The sequence below is a fragment of the Rhinolophus sinicus genome, chromosome 13, assembly GCF_057876585.1.
Source record: "Rhinolophus sinicus isolate RSI-liver-muscle chromosome 13, RSI-T2T, whole genome shotgun sequence".
NCBI classification, from domain to species: domain Eukaryota; kingdom Metazoa; phylum Chordata; class Mammalia; order Chiroptera; family Rhinolophidae; genus Rhinolophus; species Rhinolophus sinicus.
The window spans coordinates 15,224,150-15,248,120 of record NC_142513.1 but is presented as its reverse complement, the minus strand read 5'-3'; the positions used below and the strand labels follow the sequence as shown (position 1 = coordinate 15,248,120).

Below are 23,971 nucleotides of genomic sequence, written 5' to 3'. Positions count from 1 at the left end.
AAGCTCTCTGTGTAGAGGTAACAGGAAGTACTAAGGTGGAGTCAAAAAGATCCCACAGTGGTTTTCGTCTTGCAGGAAAACAAAGCACCCCACTACTCTTGCATAAACTTCACCTGGAAAGTAAATACACATCAAATGTCTTTAACATAAAACTCAACGAACCTATTACACGTAAAGATCACAGGATTTAGAAAAAGGTGTGAGCAGGGGAGACACTGCTCTTGTGTCCTCAGCCAGTAGGACTTTTTACTCTCCAGTCAAATATCATTACTGCAGTTCAGAGAACCCTCAAACTCTTAAACTCATAAGGGTGACTTTCCAACTCCGAGCTGAATTTTTCCTACAATGGAATCAAACCACCTTCGCCATTCGATTTCCCTGTTAAGAATTTCTCCTGTGTGCACGTTGGCTATGACTTCATCCTCCACTTATTTAGACCTTGTTTCAGAGGCACCTGGAGTAGGAACTGCTGCGGAGCAAGGACAAACACGCTGATCACAGACCGACTATATGAGTGACGGCTGTGCCACTACTTACTCCTCTTTCTATTAAAAGAGATGGTTGTTTATTTTCTGACATATGAGGACTGACATAGAGAAATATTTCATTTATAATTCTAGGCTCCAGACCATTCCAAACGCAAGTCAACTTTCAGACTAACTGCTAGAGAAGTTCCCTATGGGGATGGCTGGTTAGCTCAGCTGGTTAGAGCACGGTGCTACTAACACCAAGGTTGCCAGTTCGATCCCACATGGGCCACTGCGAGCAGTGCCCTCCTTAACAAAAAAAAAAAAGAAAGAAAAAGAAAAAGAAAGAACTTCCCTATGGGTTTAGTGACTCCAGCTGCATCTGAAGTCTGTTTACCAAAGTTCTATTGGTATTAAAACAGAGAGTGTGGGGGAAGGGAATCGAGTAGATCAAATGTCCTTTTTAACTTGAACATTCTCTGATTCTCTCCCACCACATTTTAAGGGGACAAATGCTGCAGTGTGCTCTGGAAGGCACCAGAGTAGTGTGGGGTCTGGACCCGATGTGATACGAAGAAAAGCAGAAGAGCTAGGGATACTTCACCTGAAAAGAGATTTAAAGGGATTAAGGTACCTAGCCAGCCTCAAGAATTTAAAATCCCATCAGAGAGAAAAGAAAGAACAGTTTTGTTCTTTGCAGTACCAGAAGAAAACCAGACAGAATCTACGGAACCAACTGCTAGCCAGATTTCTGGGTCAATATAAGGGAAATATCACCCCAAAACGAAATGGGCTTCCTTGGAAGGCAGCACACTCCACCTCTTCTTCCCAGAGGCTCCTGGAAGTACCTGAACCTACCTGGAACAACCCCGACAGCAAAGTTGTAGAGAGGCTGGAACACTTAGAGACCACCCAACACCCGTCGTTAGGGCTCCTTGCAATGCTAAGATTCTGCCGATGTATTCACTGTTCATCCTTCTACGGCCAGGTCTGTTTAATTCAGAGAAACGACCCTGGTCCTGGATGACAGGCTCTGTGCGCTTCTTGAACCCCGCTTGCTGATCTGCCTGAGAACAGAACTGGGAGAAGGAAACACCTAACCAGCGTCTTCCGTGCAGGAGGTGTGGGGTGGGAGGGAACGAGGTCTGGTTCAGATGTTGGCTGCTCTTCTCCATTTGTTATTTCAGCACATGGACTAGAAGTCAAGCTTAATCTGTTATATAATCTGTCCACCTCAAAACCTGAGGTAAGCACTCTCCATTCCATCTGCTTTTGATTATTCTATAGCCCAGATTTTAGGGGTTTGAAGAGCAAAATGAGTAAGAGGTATTAATTTTATAAAAGAATAAAAACGTAGTTCCAGAGAACTTTTACCCTGCTCTGTATAAGGAAACTGAAGTTATTTTATCAATTCTGCCAGAAGCCATTCAGTGCCCAGAGCGCTCCAAGATCAAAGGCTGACGGTTAAGCACGTAAACTTGATTGTGAACTGCGTTCAGCTGGGTCTGGCCTGCAGTTGGGCTGGTAGCTGCCTTTTCATAGAAGCTGCTACCGGGAGGAAGGCACATGTATGTACAAATGAAATACATTCTATTTTCTTTGTCTTGTTCTTTTGTTGTTTTTGGTTTATATACCACATATTAGTGAAATCATATGGTTCTCTGCTTTTTCTGTCTGACTTATTTCGCGCTTAGCATTATACTCTCAAGATCCATCCATGTTGTCACAAATAGTCCTATATCATCTTTCTTACCACCAAATAGTATTCCATTGTGTATACATAAACATTCTACTTTCTTGACTATGCAAAGAACAGTTGATTGGAAAAAAGAATACCGGAATATCGAGAGAATACCTAGTCTGAACTCTGCCATCGAATAGTTGTGAGTACTTGGCAGGGCTCTTAATGACTTCCTGGGCCTCCCGTTTCCTCAGCTCTCAAATGAGGGTAATAACATCTGAAGTGTTAACTTCACATGGCTGAGGTGAGAATCGAGTGAAACAAATGCAAACAGTGCTTTGGAAAGAGTCAAGTTCCACATGAGTATATGGTATTACTTTCATTTCTTTGGTACTTGAGTTGTTTCCTATGGGAAAACACATCCCAAATTCCAGACAAAAGAAGTTAACAGTATAAGCCAGGGACCAGAATGGTAGAACTTGGGATTCTCATTGTCAAGACCAGAACCCAACTTCTTTCAAGTCCAGGGCCTGAAGCTTCATGCTGCTTTGCTTCGATACTGCTTCTCAAACCTTGGGGGAGATACGGAAACATATCTTCGAAAAATAATTATTTCCCACTTTGGGAAAGTGATGTCATTGTTACTGTTACAAGAATCAGAGCTGAGGGGAGCCAAAGTAAATACCACACATTCTCCAAACTAGAACCAAAACGAATTGGTAACTTTTAGGTGGTGATCAGCAGACGAGGAGAGATTATCCTGGCAATGGAGTCAGTTAGGGACAATGCTACAGTAACCTCTAGGACCCAGAATCCCTGAAATTCTAACAGATTCATTTGCTCCACTCCTCAAAGCCAGAGAAAACATAATCAAATGGTGCTTGGGTCCTGGTAAGGTTTCAGTCTGCTTATGCAAAGTCCCAGAAACTCATTTGTAAAATGCAGTACAGACTTCTGCTTCTGGGAAGATGCACATTTCCCCTATTCCTCACTCTAAGTACAACGAAAATCCCTGGACATTTACATAAAGAAAACACAAGAAAACTCTGAAAACTGAAGAGAAGAAAGCAGACCAATTAGTGATCTTGGGACCCAAGGTATGAAATAGTGGTGAGTTCCCTGGGTTTTACTGCTTTATATATCCTAGTTTTAGAGGTAAAGAAGCTGGCTGCCAGGATACACAAAATGGTGCAGACAAAAAAAAAGTAAAAAAAGAAGGAAAAAAAAGACAGCCCCAATAAAAGCCGCTCTAGTAAAAAACCAGGAAAAGAGCAGTTTAGAAATACACAAAATGTTAATACCCACTATACCCCAGTGTAACGACAAAGAAAACACTGTGGCTCACAACACCCATACTAGCAAAGGCTGAGTGGGGAATCTAGACATCCACCTTCACCAGGCTGTAACAGGGCACCTCATTTCCCTGCTGGGGTAGTGTCAAAAGCCAATAGGGAGTACCTGATAGTAATGAGGTACCCACCCCTATCCATAGTGTCAGCAAAGACCGTATGAAAGCTAAACTTCCACTCCTGACCAACAGTAGGAGAAACACCCCCCTTGGGTGTCACTGGGGGCTGACTGACAACATGAACTTCTCCTTCCACGTGGTAATAAGGTGGCGCAGACCTGTTCACTGTTCCCCTGCGAGAGAGTTGTCAGAGGTAGTCAGCTAAAACAGAAGTTTTAAATAAGATCCTTTTAAGTAAGTCTCACAACATAATACTCAAATGTTCAGGTTTCACTCAAAAATTGATTATACCAAGAACTAGGAAGACCTCAAATTGAATCATAAAAGAACCAATCAATCGATACTAATAACACGGAAATGATGAGATCTTAGAATTATCTGCCATCAGAATTTAAAGCAGTCATCAATGAAGAAAACAAAGTTCCTGCAAAGAAATAGCTAAAGAAGAACCAAAGGGAAATTTTAGATTTGAAAATAAAATAACCCCAAAAATTCTCAGTGAACAAACTCAATGGCAGAATAGAGAAAAGAATTAATGAACCAGAAGACAGAACACCAAAAAGTACCCAGTGTGAACAAGAGAGAAATAGATTTAAAAAAATTAAACAGAACCTTAGGGACCTGTGGGACTATAACAAAAGATCTAACATTCATATCACCAGAGTCTCAAAAGGGGAGGAAAAACGGCTTGAAGAAATAATGGCTGAAAACTTCCCAAAATTGGCAGAAGACATAAACCTACATATTCAGGAAGCTGAGCAAACAGGATGAACGCAAAGAAATCCACTCAAAAAATCCTAGTTAAACTTCTTGAAAACTAAAGACAAAGAAAAAAATCTTGAAAGCAGCAAGAGAGAAAAGACACCTCACTTACAGGAGAAAAACAACTTGAATGACAGTGGATTTCTCATCAGAAACCATGGAAGCCAGAAGGAAGTGGCACAACATTTTTCAAGAGCTGAAAGAAAAGAACTGTCAACCCAGAATCCCATATCCAGTGAAAACATCCTTCAGGAATGAAGAGGGATATTAAGACATTCTCAGATGAAGAACTGTCACCAGCAAACCTACTCTAAATGAATGGCTAAAACAATTTCTTAAAATAGAAAGAAACCTTGGAACACCAGGAAGAAAGAACACAGTAAACGAATATAGGGGTAAATACAGTAGCCTTTCCTTCTCTCGAATTTTCTAAATTATATTTGACAGTTGTAGCAATAATCATAACATTGTCTAATATGGTTCTAAATATATGTAGAAGAAATATTTCACACAATTATATTATAAATGGGGAAGGGTAAAGGTATGAAATGAAGTACGGTTTCTACACTTCACTTGAACTGGGAAAATGATACCAGTGGGTTGTGATACACTATGTATATATATAACGACATACCTAGAATAACCATTAAAAGCTATTAAAAAAACCCAATATAAATAAAAAAATATTCAAATAACCCAGTGGAAGGCAGAAAAAAGAAAACAGAATCAAAAAGCAAAGAAAACAATAAAACATCAGACTTAAACCTTTATGTATCAATAATTACATTAAATGCAAAGAGCCTAATACACCAACTATAAGACAAAGATTGGCAGAGTGCATTAAAAAAATATGACCCAACTATATGATGTCTAAAAGAAACTCACTTCAAATAAGGCTGAAAGTAAAAGGATAGAAAAAATTATAGAATGAAAACATTAATCAAAGGAAATCAGGAGCAGGTATAATAATATCAGATTAAAGTCTGAGAGACACAGAGGGACATTATACAATGACAGCTGAGTTAATCCACTAAGAAGACATAATCCTAAATGTATATATACCAAACAACAGAGCTGCAAAATACATGAAGCAAAAACTAATAAAACTGGAAGGAGAAATAGACAAATCCATAATTATAGCTGGAGACTTTATACTCCTCTCTCAAAATCTGATGAAAATACCTAGACAGAAAAATCTGCAAGGATACAGAAGAACTCAACACTATCAACCAATGGACTCTAAGTGCAACACTCCACACAACAACAGAACAACACACATTTTTTTTCAAGTGTCAATAGAATATATACCAAGATAGACCATATCCTGGGCCATAAAACAAACCTTAACAAATTTAAAACAATTGAAATACACACATGTGTGCTCCGAACACAATGGAATCAAACTAAAATTCAAAAACAGAAAAATAATGGGTAAGTCTCTACTTGGAAATTAAATGATACATGTGTAAATATCCATGGCTCAAAAAGGAAGTCTTGAGAGAAATTTTAAAGAGATACATTAAATTGAATGAAAATGAAAATATAACATAGCAAAACTTATGGAACATAACTGAAGCAATGCTGATAGGTAAATTTATAGTACCAAATGCATACATTAAACAAGCAGGAAAGTCTCAAAAATCAGTAATCTGATCCCCCACCCCAAAAATCTAGGAAAATAAAACCAAAGCAAGCAGGGAGAAGGGAATGCTAAAGAGCAGAAATCGATGACATTTAAAACAGAAAAACAATAGAGAAAAATCAATAAAATAAAGAGCTGATTCTTCAAAAAGATAAAGTAGACAAATCTCTAGCCAGATGATAAAGGAAAAGAGAGAAGACAAATTACCAAAGCAGGAATGAAACAGAATTTCACTACCAATTCTGCAGATATCAAAAGGACAGTAAGCAGATATTATGAACAACTCAACACACATACATTTGACAACTCAGGTGAAACAGACCAATTTCTTAAAAAACACCAACTACCACAACTTATCCAATATAAAAGACAAGAGGATTCTTAATTTAAAAACTCGCCAAAAAAGGCAATCTCTAGGTCCAGATGGTTTCATTGGAGAATTCTACTAAACATGTAAAGAATTAATACCAATTCTAGGCAAACTCTATCAGAAAATAGGAGAGGAGGGACCATCTAATTCATTTTATGAGGCTAACATGACCCCAATATCAAAACCAGACATTAAATGCCTAACTATTACATTGTTTTGTAGACCTGAAATAAAATAAAAGGAAAAAAACACACACAAAAAATCAGACAAATATAACACTGAAAGACAACTGCAGACCAATATCCCTTGTGAATACAGATGTAAAAATCCTTAAGAAAATATTAGTAAATAGTATTCAACAATAAGAATCATACACTATGACCAAGTAGAGTTTATCCAGGGATGTAACACTGGTTCAATATTTGAAAATCAATCAATGTAATCTACAATATTAACATGCTAAATTAGAAAAATCACACGATTTTTCATATTGTATTAACTGGTATAAAAAATGCATTTGATATCCATTCATGATAAAAATTCTCAGAAAAGGAGGAATACAGGGGAATGTCCTCATCTTCAATAAAGAGCATCTACAAAAATCCTAGAGCTAACATTATACTCAACGGTGAAAAACTGAATGTCTTTCCACTAATACCAGGAACAAGGGATGTCTGCTCTCATCACTCTTATTCAACATGATGCTGGAAGTTTTAGACAATGCAATAAAGCAGGAAAAGGACATACACGGCTTTTAGATCAGAAAAGAAAAAATAAAACTATCCCTATTTGCAAACAATCTGTTGATGTAAAAAAAAATCTCAAGAAACCTACAAAAACCTAGAACTAATTGGTAATTGAGTTCAGCAAGGTTGAAGGATACAAGATAAACATAAATACAACATCATTTGCAATTACTCCAAAGAAAGGAATCAGTCTATCCAATTTTAAAACTTACTATATAGCTACAGAAATCAATATATATGCCACTGGCAGAGGAATATACAAATAGATCAATGGAACAGAATAGAGAACCCAGAAACAGATCCACACAAATATGTGGATCTTTCTTGACAAAGGTGCAAACACAATTCAATGAAAGAAAGATTTTTAAAACAAAAGGTTCCAGGGTAATTGGACATCAACATGAAAAAAAAAGAAATGTAATCTAATTCTCTCCATTTATGTGAAAATTAACTTAAAATGGATCACAGACTTAAATGTAAATCAAACACTTTTAGGGGAAAAAAAAACAACAGAAGAAAACCTTCAGGATCTACAGGTAGGCACAGTTCTTAGATTTGACACCAAAAATATGATCCATATAAGGAAAAACTGATAAGCTTGATCAAAATTAAAAATTTTGTGAAAGATAATATGAATAGGATAAAAAGACAAAATACAAAGTGGGAGAAAACATTTGCAAACCACATATCTGTCAAAAGACGAGTGTCTGGAATATATGAAGGACTCTCAAATATCAACAGTAAAACAAAGAAACAACTCAATTAGAAAATGGACAAAGGACACGAAGAAACATTTCACTGAAGAGGTATACATAGGGCAGTAAAGCATAAAAAAAATGTTAAACATCAGTAGCCATTAGGAAAATGCAAATTAAAATCACAAGATATCACTCCATACCTATCAGAATGGATCAACTAAAAAAAGGTGACAACACCCTAGTGAAAATGAAGAAAATGAGGAAAGTGAAAATGAGATCCCTCATGCATCGCTGGTGGGAAGGTAAAACTGTACAGCCACTCTGGAAAAGTCTGGCAGTTTCTAAGAAAAACTAAACACATAATAACTATATCCTATGACCCAGCAATTATACTCCTGGGCATTTATCCCAGAGAAATGGAAATGTATGTCCATATACCCAATCTGTATGCAAATGTTTGTAGAGGTATTCGTAATAGTCCAAAACTGGAAACCACCCAGATGTCCTGCAATGGATAATTGGTGAAACACACTGCAGTACAGCCACACTACAGACGACCACTAGGCATTCCAAAGGGGTGAATTATTGCTACAGACATCATCTGGACCCACCTACAGAGAATTGTGCTGAGTGACAAAAGCCAATTCCCAAAGGTTACATGTTATACGACTCCCTTTGTATAAATTCTTAAAATGACAAAATTATAGAAATGGAGAACAGGTGAGCGGTTGCCAGGGATTAACAGGTATGTGAAGACAGGAGGGAAGTGTAGCTGGCTCTCCAAGGGCAGCAGGATGCAGCTCTGTGGTCATGGAAATGTCCTGTACTCGGACTCTATCAACATCAGCTTCCTGCTTCTGATACTGCACTAAAATTGTGCAAGATGTTCCTCTGGTGGGAAACTGGATAAAAGGTACATGGAATTATTCTGTATCCTATAACTGCACCTAAAATCCAGTGATCTCAAAATCAAAAGTTTCATCAGAATAAAAGTGCAATGCAGTCTGCATGTTGACAATTTTTATAAGAAAATGTTGAGGGAAATGCAATGCCATTGAAGCAATGCAGTCAAGTTCCCAAGACCACTACTAAAATGGGGATTTCTCTCTTCACATTCAAGATTGGGATTGCCACACAGCACATCCGACTCACCATTTGTTTCTGGAGGCCATCTAATTTGTCCTCAGTGCTGTCTTCTTTATCCGTGTTGCCTCTAAATAAAAGTGAAAAATAAAAAAGCATCACACACCACGTAGGAGCTATTTAGCAAATCAAGACACTTGCAAGAAAACACCCTAAATCACTGAGCTCAGGGACTCTTAGTCGATCCCTTTCCCCACAGGCCTCAAAATCTTGGATTTTCCAAGTGTCCTAACTTCTATGGGCAAGGACCTCCAAAAATTAGGATTTCAGCATCTACTCAGTCAAGTGGAGAGGCCAGCTATTCAACAGCGATACTGTCATAAAAAAGTAATCACTACACATCAAAAGTTATCTGAATATGTGGCTTTCGTAAAAAAAAAAAAAAAAGACTCCAGAGACTGAAGGCTTGCAAACCGAGCAAGTCCTGATGTGCCATCCCCAATCACATCAGATGAATCTTCACACATGATCACTTCCATTTGGCAGCAGTCCCTTCCTCCAAAGGGAAATCTGCCAAAACTGTTGAGAAGGACACTTTACCCCCCTTTACTGACAATCGCACTTGACTCTAGGTTTGCTCCTAATGTCTTCTCTCTTGTGAGCTTAACTATTGCTGATGTCTACATTTTTCATGACTCCTTTTAAAATTGACTTTGAAGTATTCCTGCCTCAAATATTCTTATCTTTGCTGCTCAGATTCTTATCTTTGCTGCTCAGATTCTATGAAAACCTCCTACCTTCACTGCTTAACCAGAGAGAATAGCTGCCCCACAAAAATACAACCTTTAGACCACAATGAGGTACCTCATGCAGGTAATGTTTTCCCTGACCCAGTGAATCTAACACCACCAACATGGGTCACTTGGGCATTTGTTAACATCTCTCTGAATGCATCTTTAGTACCCAACCACAGGAAACACCTTTGGTAGCTAAAATGTTCATTGGGGTTAAGGACAGATGAAAAAGGCATCTCGCTCCTTTCTTGGCCTTAGCAGATGGTCAGGGCTCCTGGCAGTGCCATGCCCTCGTGTCCAAGCCTGGCCACAGCCCTAGGCAATGCAAAGCATATCTGCTACTTTTGGGGAAAAAATCAGGTCAAAAGCTTCTCAAACACAAGCTAAGAGATACATATTACATTTTCCATATATACACACATACATATATATATATATATATGTACGTATATATGTATGTGTGTGTGCGTGTATATATATATATATACACGCACACACATACATATATATATGGTTTTTTTCTGAGAACCAGTTTTTGGCTGTTAGTTTAGCTTTCCTATGAATTCGCACATTGGGAGATTATGCCAACAGTAAATAAAATTCAGTCACTGAGGATTCTTTCATCCTTTTGTGCACACACCCAGGGAAAAGGCCTAAATGCCATGGCTGTCAAGCGGTGGCTCCTAAACCCACCTTACTTGCAGACCATGCAATCCTTAAATAATGCTGGAACTTTATCTGAGGAATTCCAAGGTCAAGAAGCCTGTACTTGCTACGCCTCTTCTGAGCTTTCTGCCAGGTATGAGAGGTCTGGGTTCCAGAATCCTCTGACCAGGTAAGATACAGAGATACGGGCAGCCTGGGGAACCCACGAAAGACAGGAGCTAGTATCTGGTTCAAAGTGTTTAGAAGTCATAGAAAAGGCCTGAAGTGTAACAGGATGTACCCAAAGCAGCACCTCTGGAAGGCCGTTCCGGCACGGCAAGGTTTAAGGGAGAGTCGGACTGTAGGGAAGAGGCTGAGTGTGCTGCACGCCGTGGAAGGGGCCATCATTTCGTGGCATGACGTGTCACATCACAGCTGTCCTATGCAGCTTCTCACCTTTCGGGAATGTCTGAAGCCCCGTCTGTCACACCCTGTTCTGCAGAGAGGGACTTCTCATCTGGCATCCCAACTTTCTCCAGGAAGCAGAGCGCTGGGTCTGCTCGCATGGCGTTGTACCGCTCGTACCCTGAGCAGGAGTAATGAGAGAGGTCAGCAGTCACGTCAGCACTCAGTTTCTGCCCTGGGACCCGGACAGTCACTTTGTTTCCCTTATGAAGTAAAAACAAACAACAAATGCTCATTTAAGATTTACTGGACCGGTTAAGACTTCTCATCAGGGGAAGAGCCTTGAGCTGAAGGGGACACCTCTGAGCAGTGCCTGACCAAAAATGAAAGCTTATATAAATGCTCTTGTGTCCGAGACAGGTTCAGACACCATTCTCACATGCTTGCTGCTTTCGGACACCAAAGGGAATCAGGTAAGTTGGTTTTACAGTTTTTTCTCCTGGCACCCCCCCCAACTCTGGACACCTCGTTACCTCTCGAGTGGGCCTCGTTTTCTTACAGTCCAGTTTTATCCCATGTGTTAGAAACGGAAGCTGAACAAAGTGACGGATGCCAGCGATGAAATATAAAGAGGACTGTGATTGTTAATTGGATTAAAATGGATCTGCTGCCTCTGTATTCAAACTCAGTACAAAATCCTAAATCCACTGGACAGGGCTTTAAAATTGCCCCTCACCACATCTCCAAAGTCAAGAACAGATGGAGCATTTTTTGACTCAGAAAAGAGACTTCAAAAGGGAGGCAAGACAATGAAAAACCATCACTTTTACTTTCATAAAGCCCATGCACGAGTGTTATTATTTTATTAAATCTAATGGTTACGTACAAGATCCAACCTATTTTATCCAACTACCTTGGGGAAAACTCCTTCATGATCATCAAAACCTTTTCTGTATTGCTCCTAGCAAACAAGGTCAATTTCTAGCTTGGTAGTGTGTACAGAGACCCCATCAGAGGTGATGGAAAATGCTGTACCTAAAATGAGAACGAGCTGGCTGCTGATAACAGACTTGATTTCACTTTGTTGGGTATTTCATTTCTACATTGGTTTTGGTTCTTGGATGACTGTTGATGCAGTTCTATCCTTCACCCTGTAGGCAGCATCTAGTACTTTTTCTCTGAGGAGCTACAAAGTGACTCTTCCATCTCAACGACAGGTGCTGCCCATAGGAGGTGAATGGCAGGAGAACCTGGGGTGCCCTGCGCTCTTCTTTAGTCACTTATTCCCTAGGTTGATTATTTGGTGACTGCCTCTCTCCTGAGATTGTGGGCTCCAAAGAAAACAATCTGTTTTTACGTCTCATTATGTATCCAGTATTAACACAGGGTCTGACAAACAACTGACTGAATGAGTCAGTGTTGCCCAGATTCTCTTCCAATAATCACTGTAGGAAGAACCATCGTCACCCTCTCCCCACGCTCTCCCTCAGCTCACAGCAGAACGGAAACGGCCTCGATGCTTCTGCTGCCTTGAGGAATTTCCTGCCACTGTCTCCTCCCCGTGAAAGGAGGGGTGCTTTACCTGATAGGTGAGATGGTGAACGGTTCCTCCACTGAACCTTCAATATTGAAAGAGGTTAACAGCCCATGAGTGTCCTGCCTTTGTGAACTTGGTACTGGACGGCATGAGGGTGGCCAGGTCCCTGCAGGTGTCTCCTCTCCAGACTTTGTCTCGTCATGTGTGGGCCTGCCATCTAGACAGATTCTGCATTTCTAGTTCTCAAGCTGCTATGAAGCTGGAAGTGAGGACGACTGACTGAGTCAGCTCCCTAGAAAACTCTAACAGCTGTCCTGAAGAGTGCCGTTGGAGCTATCACAGCAGTGCAAAGAGGTAGTAAAATGACAGACCTTTTAGGGGGTGCAGACCGCTGGTCTCTTAACATAGTCTAAAAAAACTCCTAAGAATAGGAATAGAAATACTAAACTCTGGATCTTGATGGAAATTTCATAAACCCTGGCTGCCCTGGAGGGGTGGAAGTCACTTAATGCAACTGAGAATGTCAAGAACATCACCCAGAATAGGTTTGCTCCAGGTCCCTCTTTGCTGCAGGCAACCCAAGATTCAGCCGATTCTGCCATGGGGTCAGCGTGGAGGTAGAACCGTGGCTGTGTTCTGATCTAAGCAGGGCTGTAGCAGGCTATGTCTGGTGTGGACTAAAAGATCCACAAGACCTCAGACAATGAACAGCTGTGTGTTTTTCTTTTTTAACAGTAAAGGTCTTTTTTTTTTTTTTAACACATATCCTGCCATGAATTCGTAGGAAATGGGTTCCAGCAGCTGAGGCTCCTTTCCATTGGTTCTCACAAAGTGTGCTGCTCTGGGTGGGGCAGGCTGGCATTTCAGTTGAACACAGGCACCTTTCTCTGTGGCGTCCTTCTTTTTGTGATCATTTTCCTTCACCCGTTTCAGGAAGCTCTCTCGGCTCTTTCAGTGCTTCATATGCTTAATTCGAACATTAATTTTCTCGGCAAGGATCTCGCCCTTAACTTGTATGTTTACAACAATGCCAACCGCGTGCTGGGTAATAGGGTAGCCCCCTCCAGTTTTGCCGTGGTGAAAGTGGTGGGGGATTCCTTTTTGAACAGTGCCCATCCCCCTGATGTCTACAATATCACCTTTCTTGTAGATTCACATGTATGTGGCCAAAGAGACAACTCCATGTTTTCTAAAAGGCCTAGAGAACATAGAGAGGGGGCCTCTCCTCTTTCCCTTTGTGTTGGTCATTTTCATGAATTACTACAAGATGGCAGTTCCGGCTGAAAAAAAAGGCAGCTATGTGTTTTTTAACCAAGAAAGTGGTTGCAGCACTATAGCTCATACTTCTGTCTCCAGGACACGGAGGTGAGGCAGAATGATTCCTGATGGAGAGTTCTGAAAAGCGAACACCAGGCAGCTTGGCTTTCTGAAATTGTCACCTCTCCACCAGCTGCAGGGTATCTGAGAGTTTGGCTGTGACGAGTTAAGACATGTCCTGTGGGCTTGATGATACTGTGGCGAAGGCGATGTTGTACAGGGGTGGTCAGGTGCGTTACCCAGGTGAGGACAGGTACAGGCCTATGCTCATGGAATGCCCGATGGGCAACATCCAGCCAAGATCTGATCTGATTTGGATTCTAGGAAACTCCAAGGAGGATGGGCCCACGAAGCCAACCACAGGCCAGTCAGGCAGTCTTTTCTTGCCCTGCTTTCCCGGAGCGGCCCACTTCCCACTTCTAGGAGGGCATTTAAAACCCAGTCCCCCTGGTCTGCTGTCGTCAGCCCGAGCGTTCAGCTCTGGCTATAAGTGATCTCTTCATTTCTTTCTTTCAAGTTCAGCTAGGTAGTTTAACACTGCTGTCATAATTTACCAGGCTTTCTGTGTGCCTGTGGAATGTGTGCTGGCTTGGGGGAGGGAGAGGAAGCACATCAACTGCTGGGACTTGAGGTTTTTGTCCTCCTTTGAGGCCATACTGACTCCGTCTGGATTTGGCAGTGTGCCCTAACACCGCCACTGAAGGGAGACGCAGGCTCAGCAGACTGTCCTGCGCTCAAGTTCAGATGCTCTGGAACGGGGCTGCCTCTAGCAGTCTGTCTACTTCTGGGTTCTTTCCAACATTAGATTAAACGAAGTTTCGGTTGCTTTGTGGCTCCTTGTGCTTAACAGGGAGGTCACGTGCTTCTTGTTCTCACTTCACAGCTGAGTTCTAGCCTGTACTCCTGTCCAGCAGAGGAGCCCCATGTGGCTATGTTAAGTAAAATTATGTAAAATTAAAAATATAGATGCTCAGTTGTACTAGTCACATTTCAAGTGCTCAATAGCCACGTGTGGCTTCCGTAGTGGACAGCATAGAAGCAGGACTGGGGACTGGTTGCAGGACGCCCCTGAGAATGCCAAGTCCCTTACAGAAAGCGGCGCATTCGCCTATAACCTGTATTTGCAGAGACGCCACAGCAGGGTGAGCCTACACATGACTCCATTTGCATGGGTTCAGTGCAGTGCTCAACATGTGGCAAATTCAAGGTTTGTTTTCTGGAACTTTCTGGGATTTTCTTGGAGGGGAGGGGAATACTTTTGATCTGCATTTGACTGAACCCACGAATGGGAAACCCACAGATCTGGAGGAAATGTTAACTGGTTGGCCTGTAAATGTGGAAGAATTCTATGCACAGGACATGTATTAAGAGAGTTTACCTTCCAAAGGCAGAGTAACAAGTGACCGTGGAAGCGCCAAGCATCTACTATGTACCAAGCACTGTGCTAGGCAGTCTACATATATTGTCCCATTTAATCTTCAAACAACCTTCCTGGTAGGTGGCTTTGGTAGTATTCCCACTGTACAGGTGAGGAAATAGGTCAGAAGGTTGTGACGTGCCCAAGGTCAAACGTTTAGGGAGCGGGAGAGGTGACAGTGAAGGCCAGGTGTCACTAACTCTTCCCACTTTGAACCCTGCTCTCCGGCTTAACATTTCCATTCATTCACCTGGCAGGGAAGGTGTGTGTCAGGCACAGCAGTGACTGCATCTGGCATTCTCATCATTCATTTTAACCGTTGGAGGAAACCAAGGGCAGGTGCGGAGGACTGTGCCAGGAGTGAAAGAAGGGGGGCAGTTATTTCAGGTTTTCCAAGCTACTAAAAAACTGCTGATTCCCCTTTAGTCTCTTGGTTACCACATTTGAAAAAAAAAGGGGGGGGGGATGTCCATGCCATCTTTTATTCTTAAATTTTTATACCCAATAGGGCAAGAGATACACACTAGAAATACACAGACTATCTACAATGACCTCAGAATTCTGCATACATATGAAATGCTAAAACCTGACATTTTCCCCATTTACTTATTCCTTCACTCGAGACACACTAGGTGCCTACTATGCGCCAGGCACTAGGCCAGGCCATATGTTGAGACTACAGGAGTGAACGAGAGTGAGGCGGCCCCAGGCCTGAGTGTGGACAGGCGAGTGTGAGGAAGACATACACTGAATAAGCTCTTTGCAGCCACAGTCACCCACTCGAAGTTCCGCGCTCATGCGAACATTCACTGTCTTTTCATGACTCATACATTCGTCTGGTTTAAATTCTGAGAGGACAGAGGTGAAGCTCTGCTTTCTAGAAGAGACGTGGAACCGGACTACGGGGTTTTCAAGAAAGGGAAAACATTCATTGAAATACACACCATGTTTGAATACACCAATCAGAAGGGACTTATCGGCCTCAGCATCCCACCAATCCACTGGGATCTCCATGTAGTCGATGTCGGGCAGAGGCACGTCCAGCTCCCTATGGAAGGAAGAGCATGGACTCAGAGTCCTGTGACACACACAGAAAATAACGCGCGAGCTACTGGCCAAACCCTGGTGTTCAGCCACATCCCTTGGTGTATGCTTAGGCACTAAAGTAACAAGGAAGCAGAAGGCTGTGGGCCAAGGTTTCTTCACCAGGGCTTTCCGTCAGGCTCATCGCAAACTATGTCTGCATGTGGCTGCCATCCCAGGCTCCACCTCTGACTGACACAGAATCTTGAAGCACCGACTGGAAATTCATCATCAGTTGTCTTGGATGGGGCCTGGAGATCTATAGGTAGTTCTGATGTGCACCTTCAGTTGAGAACCACAGCAAAAGCCATCAACACATTACTCATCTGATGGTAGAACACCCCCCAATAGTTGAATTTATACATGATCAAATGCTGAAAAGATTAAGTGTCTAAATCATCTTGGTTCAACATGTAGGGATCTCAAGCAGTATTTGAGAACAAGACAGTCTGTGCTGGTTCATGTGGGGCTATGAAGAGAGCCTTTCAGAGGACAGATGCCACAACAGGTGGTACCTCCTGACAGTGGTCTGCTAATGGCCCGCTGGGTCAAAAGTGAGCACAAATTGCACTGCTCCTGGCCAAAGTGATGCCCGTAACGCACCCTAGTGGGCAGACATGCAGGATCAGCAGGCCCGGCCAGCAGCCCTCTGAGTTTCTGTCCATGTTCTGAGCTCACATGGACCCTCAGCTCACTGTCTTCATATGTCTGAGCACAGTCCTTACTCTGTGAAGGCTTTGGGGTCTGAGGGACAACATCTACCTGACTGGCTTCTCTCTCCCACCTCCCTCTGTGGGGATGGTGCTCCCCAGTCCCACCTTCCCAGGCAGCGCTCCCAACCTGGCTCCACTGCAAGGCCAGCTGCTCTGCCTGCGAGGTGCCATGGGCTGAATGACTGACTTTTCTGGGATGATGGATGCTCCTGATTACAAACTGCCCCACAGATAGGACTGTCAATGTCCTTCACCCTCTCCTCCTTTTGTGCTCCTATGACCACTAAAGCCATTAGCAGTGCCCAATGGAAAGAAAGAGAACGAAGACACCATGGCCCCAGGTCATCCCAGGACACTTCTGGTGTCTTCTGAGAATAACAGGCATTGTACAGGGCTGGAGCAAACCACAGATGTGGGGAAGGTGAAGGGGGCTGCCTGGCGATCCCCCTATAAATTGTGACCATCTGACAGCTTTATCAGGTGGGAGCTGGGAGCTTGGCAGCCTATTCCCCACAGGATTCTACAGTTTCGGAAACAGGAATTTATAAAATTAAGGGGCAATAAGTCAAACAGGTCAGAGGTCAGAGGATTAACAAATAAAGGAGAGCCACTCATGTGCATTAGAGTACTAAGGCCAAGAGTGGGGATTCTGAGTCAAATTTCTTGTGTATATCTATCGGATCGAGTGTATCCAAGTAATTAATATAGTGTTTCCCCGAAAATAAGACCTAGCAGGACCATCAGCTCTAATGCATCTTTTGGAGCAAAAATTAATATAGCACCTGGTCTTATTTTAATATAAGACTGGGTCTTATATAAGACTGGGTATAATATAATATAATATAATATAATATAATATAATATAATATAATATAATATAATACCAGGTCTTATATTAATTTTTGCTCCAAAAGACGCAGTAGAGATGATGGTCCAACTAGGTCTTATTTTCAGGGAAACAGGGTAGTCACTCAACCATGATTAGTTAAGGTACAGAAATGACCGTTTTAAAAGCAATTTTACAACACTGCTGGGACAAAAAACTAACTTAAAACCTCACCAAAAGCTGTGTTCCTAAAAGAGTGTTTTTGCCTTTGCTTCCTTGTAGATGGACTGGCTGAACTGTCCTTACTCTACCTGCCTGCTCTGCCATCTAGGAAACTGATTGGTGGGACGGGAACATGGGTTTGCCTCTTTCCGGAACAGGCACCTTATGGGAACTCATTCACACTCGGGGCTAAGGTTGACTCGTTTTACCTGGCAGGAGTTCCTTCAAAGGCTTTGTCCGCGGCTTCTCCCAGTATTTCAGCTTTCAGGTAGTAAAGCATCCGGACGCGCAGAAGTACCCTGGGAGAGGTGAGCAAAGCAACGCAGACACGTCAGACGCCAGGAGCAGCTTGTGAACTGTCCCCCAGCTGACACGGAAATTCTGGGCATTCCCATGTCGTTAGTGATAGGAAATAAATATATGAGAAAACGCTAGAAAAAAACACCCTAGGTACCGATGGCAGATGTTATTGTTATTGTTATAAAATGTATCTCATCAGTCATCTGTGAGGTCACCCTGTGAGCGCTGTGGGGGCAGCAGAAACGGCGACCCTCCTAGTCCTTGAAAGACTACTCACCCCTCCCATAATGTGGCTGCAATGACCTCTCAGGCAGAGCTGCCCTCCAGGAGGGTAGGGACCAGTTGACTAGCTTACTGAAGAGTAAGCCACGTTCAATGATGCTGTTTTCAAACCGTTTCACTTATACACAGTTAAAGGACTATTTTAACATCCTTTTCATGGCAATACTGCCAGACAGCAGCCATGTCTTCTCTCCTAAGATGCTCGATTCACTGTGATTCTGCATGGACCACACTCAGGCTCCATGGGAATGCACTGAACATGTATGAGATAAAGCAGTTAAGGAGTATTTGCTGGGCAACTACTATGTGCCCTGCACCATGCTGGGTACTGTGAGGTATGTAACAGAAGTACACAATTCAACCCTGATCTTGAGGAGCGCACAGCAGTCCAATTGTGAAATGACACCAACCAAGAAAGATGAGAACGGGAACAACAGTGGGGTTGAGGGAGTGGAGGGCTTGATGATACAAAAACAAGGTCAAAGTGAGGGCAGGCCCAGAGAAGCTGACCATGTTTAAGGAGATGCTTCATAGTCATGTCTAAAGAGGTTTAGAAGAGTACTTATCACTTGCTCAATGCCAGTCAAGAGTAAAGGCTAGCTATTAAAAGTAAAAGCCCACTTACATAAGAACCGATCACATAAGTTGTTCAAAAAACAAAGCGAGAGACAGAAAGAAAGCACAGTGTGTAAAGTATGTATTATTTTAGGGAAGATGAAAGGAGGCTGTACATTCACCTATGCTGGTCCATGCAGAGGATCTCTGAAGAATCAGGTTAACAGTGGTTGCCTTTGGAGGTGGCATGAAACCTTACTTTTGACAAAAAATTTTTAACATGTGTTATGTATTACCTATTCAAAGGATGATAACAATGAAGGGTTGAAGCCTCTAAAAAAGCATACTTTCTTAGACGTGGGTACAAAGCGCCACTATGGGCTCAAGTTGAAATTTTCAGATTGGAAAGAACCCTTACTTTTCTGGTACACCATTCCTTACCTCAGCTGTCAATCAGCTCAAATAATTTTGAGATTTTTTTTTTTTTTTTTTTAGCTCATAGAATAAGAACTCGTCAGAATTTATAGGGCCGGCCCGGTGGCTCAGGTGGTTGGAGTGCTGCGCTCCTAATTCCGAGGCCGCCGGTTCGATTCCCACATGTGCCAGTGAGCCGCGCCCTCACAGCTAAGATTGTGAAAAACTGCTCTCCCTGGAGCTGGGTTGTTGTGAGCAGCTAGCCAGAGGTTGGTGTGAGTTGCCGCGGGGCTGCTGAGTGCTGCCATGGGCTACCGTGTGCAGCCATGAGCAGGCGGTGGCCAGCGTGAGTGGCCAGCAGCCGGCAGCTGGCAAGAGCTGCCAAGAGCTGGTGACCGACTATCTCAGCGGCGGGGGGGGGGAGGCGCAAGGCTCATAATGTCAGCATGGGCCAGGAAGCTGTGTCCTACACAGCTAGACTGAGAAACAGCAGCTTGACCCTGAGTGCGGTGGGGGCAGGGGGGTAGGCGGACGAAGGGGAGGGAAAAAAAGAATTTATAATCATTGCTAAGCCTCCTACCTGGCTGGCAGTAGCTGACGGACACCTTAGTAAGAACCAGAACGAGGGTGTCTTAAGTATAGAACTCCTGCTTGCTTAGATCTAGCTCAGCCAGAGTAAGGCTTTCCTGAAGATGTAAGATACACAGAGCTGTTTCTATTTCTCTAAAGAGAAGCCAAGGTGTTAAAATATTTGGCAGTATCTACGGCACAAGAAGAGAATTCAGTCAGCAGTATTCACTTCTTTTCCATGTGAGAAGTGAACAAATTCAGAGGACAGACTGACAGCTCTGCTTAGAGGGCCATCTCCTCCTTCCAGGGTGAGCTGATAACCCCAGTTGGCAACTGAACTCAAAGGGAAGGTTGTAACACCCTTAGTCTAGCCAAACAAAATCCATTAATATTTTAGGTGGCAGTATTGCTTTTTCTTTCTTCTCTAAGACAATATTTAATTGCTATGAAATATACTTCCAGAAAGTACACTTTGCACCAATGTAAAGCTTGATGTATTTCCACAAACTGAACATACACGTGCATGCAGTCCAGATTAGGAAGAAGAACATTTCCCAGAAGGCCCCTTGGTATCCCCTTCCAGTCACTACCCCACCCCGAACGTACAGTCACCAGTCTGACTTTTATTTTTTTAAGGAGGGCGCAGCTCATGGTCCATGCAGGGACTGGGGATTGAACCGGCAACCTTGGTGTTATTGGCACCATACTCTAACCAACTGAGCTAACCGGCCACCCACCATCCTGACTTCTTATAGCTTAGATTTGAAGCTGTTGCTTTTTAACTTCTTAAAGTCCTTTAGATGGCAATTTCATGTCCTGAAATGCTAGACTAATAACAAACAATCCTTTGAGTACTTACTGTGTGCCAGCTCGCTTAAGACTCATAACAATGCCAACAGACAGGAACTATTATTATGCTTATTTTCTAGATGATGGAAAGAAGGCAAACAGAGGAATTTACCTGCTGGTAAGCAACAGAACCAGGACTGAAATTAGACCATTCTGACCCCACAGCCTGTCTTAACCCTTACCTGGCAGTGGGGTGGCGGTAAATTTGCTAAGTACGAGAGCCCACAGTCTAGAAGCTCACAGTCCAGTTATGCTGAAGAAATTCTGCCTGTTTTCCATTACGTCTCAGGACAGAACCAGGACCCATGATCAAAGGATGGAAGTTTCAAGGAAGCAGATTTAGATTCGATATGCAGGACAATTAATTAGAATCATCTGGCAATTAAATGAACCTTGCTGAGAAATGGTAAACTCCCATCACCAGGAAGGCTCAAGCAGAGGCTGGAAGATGCAGTGTCAGGATACTGCCCACAGAACCCCCACTGAGTGGGAGGAGCTGCAAGGTCCCTGCCGGCTCTGAGTCTCTGGCTCTTGCTGGGCCACAACTAATGATGACAGTGGTCTCCATTAGATTCAGAATAATAAGCAACAGTCGGCATGTTCTAACTCATTCTAACTCGAAGGACGTGCTTTACTGCATTATTCTTTGATCCCCAGGGTCAGGCATATACTCAGGAGAGGTGTTGGGGGGGGGGGGGGCGAGTTGGAGCAAAAGTGGTTAGAAATGTTAAGAAATTCCTCCAAGGTCAAAAACAGTTCTGGTTATCATCTGTGATCATCTCTGCAGGTGTAGGGGGGAGTTGTAGGTCAACCTCTCCAGCTCAGCCTATTTTCCGCGCTCCACACCCACATCTGTAGCTGTGGATGGGACAGCCAAATGTTGCTGTAACTTAACGAGGCAAAATCTCAAGTCCTTCGTTTTGCTCTTCATCTTTTTGTGACTGTAACAATTCTGATTCTGTTATGGCTAAAGGCACTGACAGTTTCACAGCCTATAAAGCTTGCAGTCATGAAGTTACCTGCTTTTTGCATTCCTTATCACACGTGGATCCTTCCTTAGTCATGTCTCTCATATTTAACACTTTCTTTCCAATTCTACAGTCAGCACCCTAATCTAGGTCCTTGTGATAAATTATGACAGAACTCTCCTAGTTGGCCATTCAGCTGTAGGTTTACTTACTTCATCTTGCAAACTGTTGCCTGATTCATTTTTCCCCCCCAAGTATCATTTCTTATCACATCTCACTGTTCAAGAAATATGGTTGCTTAATATTTACAATCGAGTCCCCCGCTAGTCTGCCATACAAGGTCTCCCATCAACGAGTCCGAGTCCTCTTGCCCAGCTAGCTTCCTCTCTGTCTCCCACATGGTGACTCTGATTCACTCACATTGAACATGCTAGACCAGGGGTGTCCAAACTGCGGCCCCTAGGCCAACTGCGGCCTGCAATCCATTTTTAATTGGCCCGTAGCAAATTCCAAAAATATATTTAGTTTATTTAAATAAACCAGGTGAGGCAATATGTACTTCACCTCGAGTGAGTGGCCTGGCTGTTTGTGTATTTTACCGCATATGGTCCTTGGTGAAAAACGTTGAAAAAAGTTTGGACACACCTGTGCTAGAGGGTCCTGCCCCAGTCAGGCTCAACTATTAACAGTGTGTGACCTTTAAGTCTCAGAGTGAGACCTACTGTCTCCAAAGAGCTTGTACTTAGGTGTACAGTAGCTTTTATTACAGTATTGGGCATGAAACCTATTTTCAAATATTTGGAGGGATGAGGGGAAAGGATTAGACTGCATCTATTAAAGAAAAAAAGAAAAACACAACCCAACAACTATAGAACCATCACACTGATGTTACAGGGAAGGAGGAAAAACCTACCCCAACACCTTAATTTATAAGGTAATAAACTCTTTATACCAGAGGATCTGCAAGCACAGGTTTTCTTGCTGCCTACCACGAATGCCGGGCCTAGAATTCGTGCATGACCTAGGAAGCTGGATTAGATGGTTTCCAAGGGTTCTTTTAATTCTAATAGCTAACACTGTACAGGGATGAAAATACCCACGGGCAAAACATTTTCTATCCCTTTTTCCTGTTTCTCCCTGCCCCGCCCACCCCAGCTGCCAGTCTAGGGATATAAAGAAAGGAAGCAACTGGGCGGAGGGGTTGTCCTGAGAGTCCTGGCCACCCACCGAGGGCGGTCTTCTGCTCTTGCTAATGTGATGACAGGGGCAGAGGGAGGGAAAGGAAAAGGAGAGAGGACAGTGAAGTCACCACAGTGTCCTAACTGGATTTTGAGAGTCAGGTCAGAAAAACCCTCAGGGCATAAACTGCACGGGTAGGGACTGAGGTTCTGCAGGGAGAAGGGATTATTGAAGGAGTTAGGAAGGCTGAACGTGAATGAACCAAGACCCAGCTTAAGACTCGTATCCTGCTTTTCCAGACCTTGCGTGGGAAGTACAGGAGCATCAGGCGGTCCTGTAGGGTCCTAGGAATCTGGACAGTGAGTGGAGCAGCCTCCAGGGGATGGGCAGGGGGCTCACTCACTTGTTGCAGTGTTGTTTGAGGTGTTTCTTGTAGCTGTCATCATGCAAGACCACCTCAGGGTTGCAGGTGGCCAGCCAGTCTGCGTTCTTTAACTCTGGAAGCAGCAGCTGGTTCTTCGTCTTCTTTCCCTTCCTCCCTCTGGGAACTGGAGCAGACAACCCTGAAACAAAGGCAGGTAGATGAAACAAGGAGCCTTAAACATGGGGGTTAAAACAGAGCTGGGCTGGGCTTGCCAAGAGGCAGCCAGACTGGGCATGGTGGCCCTGGTCGACAGACCCCACCAAGTAGTGATGGTGGTGAGGAGATGCCTGGTCCCCACCTTAGTAAACCCCAGTACTGTTCAGTCAGGCAGCACGGATTCATTTAGCACCCTGAGAGGATTGAGAAAGGTGTACCGTAACCTGCGCCCTTTGGGAACTTACAACACAGCCAGGGAAAAAAGGACACTCGATCTGAAACTTGAAGGTGAGCCGTGGCCAAGCCCAGGGAAGGAGGAGCACAGCACGAGAGCAGTGAAATGCGCAAGTCAGACCGCCCAGCACGAGGGGTCAGTCCCCCCCTCAGAGGAGGATCCT

The 23,971-nt window shown here is 43.3% G+C and overlaps 1 protein-coding gene and 1 pseudogene across 3 annotated transcripts in view; both read right to left on the bottom strand.

Moving 5' to 3' along the window:
• CHD6 (chromodomain helicase DNA binding protein 6) overlaps positions 1-23,971 on the bottom strand; it is a 182,694-nt gene that overhangs the window by 27,293 nt on the left and 131,430 nt on the right. For all 3 annotated transcript variants that reach the window (XM_019748943.3, XM_074318117.2, XM_088789121.1), the window contains exons 23-27: positions 23,397-23,556; positions 18,086-18,175; positions 15,977-16,080; positions 10,813-10,942; positions 8,987-9,047 (exon numbers count right to left, since the gene is read on the bottom strand). In XM_019748943.3, the coding sequence (XP_019604502.3) occupies positions 8,987-9,047; positions 10,813-10,942; positions 15,977-16,080; positions 18,086-18,175; positions 23,397-23,556 (545 nt within the window). The remainder of the gene's footprint in view (positions 1-8,986; positions 9,048-10,812; positions 10,943-15,976; positions 16,081-18,085; positions 18,176-23,396; positions 23,557-23,971) is intronic.
• On the bottom strand, positions 12,863-13,688 carry LOC109456211 (large ribosomal subunit protein eL21 pseudogene; annotated as a pseudogene).